General features: G+C 44.8%; 1 protein-coding gene across 1 annotated transcript in view; it reads right to left on the bottom strand. All coding sequences in view use genetic code 11, as the record gives it.

Moving 5' to 3' along the window:
- Positions 1–327: 327 nt before the first annotated feature.
- The window catches only part of EGR_04976 (hypothetical protein), a gene marked incomplete at both ends in the record, with an annotated part of 2332 nt that continues 638 nt past the window's right edge, over positions 328–2021 (bottom strand). Inside the window, 2 exons of the mRNA XM_024494225.1 lie at positions 328–432; positions 1339–1397. Of these exons, the coding sequence (XP_024351319.1) occupies positions 328–432; positions 1339–1397 (164 nt within the window). The remainder of the gene's footprint in view (positions 433–1338; positions 1398–2021) is intronic.

Here is a 2021-nt window from a genome sequence, read left to right as displayed (position 1 = left end):
ACATGTGAGGATACAAACAGACTGAGATTCGAACTGCAGAAAGGATTTTGGGAAAGACCTCCGTCAAGCCTCCGTAGTTTGTAAGTAGTATCGTTAGTAGTATGGGTGCTCGGGTTTTAGGGAAGAAAGTGAGAAATTTATATGATCAAACCTGATCTCTTTCTCCATGGATGTGGATGTACTTCTTGTAAAAAGCATGGAGGCACTATTCATCGTTGATGGTAGAACGAAGGAGAATGCAATGCACGAGGGGCGAAATGAGACCTCATCATTTTTCCCTCAGCCATGTTCCTACGGCTCTTATGTCAATTTTGACGGTGAAGCTATTTAAGGTGATCCAGTTTCTTCATCTCTAATAAAGGGATTTATAAACTTTCTGTCTTCGGTGTCAAAAGGATCATTCAAATCCTGTCCGCAGTCAACTTCTCTGTACTATTGGAAGGTGACCAGGTGACTTTGTATCCAGCTCTTGCTATCCTTTAAAATTGCAATTATTTCTAAATGATTACCATTTCCACGACTGCTGCAAGATCTTGTCATCGAACATCCAGAATGTGGTGTTACACGTGTTGGCTAAATGCCTAGAAGAATGACCCGCTGTTGTGATGTGTGTTGGTAACCACCGTGATCGGAATGGTGGCTGACTGAGGTAAGGCAGACCATCTTGGAGATGAATGCATTCAGACCATTCGATTGTCCGACCGTCTGTCAGCAACTGCCCGTACCATCAGCGCACGGTACTGTACTTTGTCTGAAGTCCGTGGGTTGTGGTTTGGGTTTGAGGTCTCCGTCTATTATCACAAACTGTTGCACGCACGCAGTCACGCATTCGCTACCACCGTGGACTTCCATCTGGATTAACGATGGTTGGACCGGACTGTGAATAAGACACAGTTGATTCCCACCAGCGTGTGCTGTAGTACCACAATTGCCCTCCTTTCAGTGGTATCATCCAAAACCGATGAAATATGGACGTGGGGGATAGTTTTGACTCCGTCGGTTCAGACAGTCACACCGTCATCCGCAAGCTCCATGCCATTTTGGTTTGTTTTGAGGAGCAAGTCACTTCTCAGGTGCATGCTATGTATGGATTCGACCAAACCTTCCCCTTCTTGATTTTGGCCCATGGTCCAACAATCGTCATCCTTCCCGCCACTACAGAGCCTGGCATTTTGGCGGGTACTGCTACGACAAACAACATTAATGTCGCTAAGGCAACAATTTTGGCCGCAAGGATGGATGCCGTCAGGTCTGCCCATTAGAGACTAGGACGGTGAAAACCCGAATCCGAAGTCTTTTCTCTCTAAATCCAACCTCTTCTGCCCCCAACATTAATACCTTATAACACGAAAGCCCATCACTTGTTAATAATGCAAACATTTTATTCAAAAAGTAACCTTTTTAAAACAAATTTCAAAAGTGGGTGTCAGGTTGACTCGTAGGTACTGGCAACCACTTTGCAATTATTTATGCTAAATATTTTCTTCGACTTCTTTTTAAAATTGCATTTAATTCTCACTTTTGCACTGGATATCACTAACGGTGCCTCTGCCTCAAATTTAGGGATGAGTACTTTGAATTCAGCAACTGCAAGGCCTACATGTATGTCAGGTGCGGATTCTTACACAGCCTATCAATCATGAGGACTTGTCAAGTGGGCTCGGTTGATTTGATTCACCTATTCAAGATATGTTGTCTCCTTTCCTTCCCCCTACTTTGGCCTGAGCCCAGTGAATATGGGTTAGGCTTGTCAAATTTACGGATTCTCATCTCATTTCCTGAGGCCTATTTGGAGGAGGTGTGGTGTGTGGTAGCAGAATGTACTGACAAGAAATGGTTCCGAGAAATCACTTGATTCTGCTTGTGATGAATCACTCAGAGGCGTCACATTCACGAACACCTCCCCTCCTCCTCTCCTTTCCTTCCTTCCTTGTCAATAAGGCAGAGTCCCGTGTCGCTATTAGCGAAAGTGACTGGAGACTCAGGTGTCAAGACCTTCCGGTGGTCAGTGGAAGTGATGG

Source organism: Echinococcus granulosus, assembly GCF_000524195.1.
Source record: "Echinococcus granulosus chromosome Unknown EG_S00034, whole genome shotgun sequence".
NCBI classification, from domain to species: domain Eukaryota; kingdom Metazoa; phylum Platyhelminthes; class Cestoda; order Cyclophyllidea; family Taeniidae; genus Echinococcus; species Echinococcus granulosus.
The sequence above is the reverse complement of the archived record's forward strand: the minus strand, read 5'-3'. Positions and strand labels throughout refer to the sequence as shown.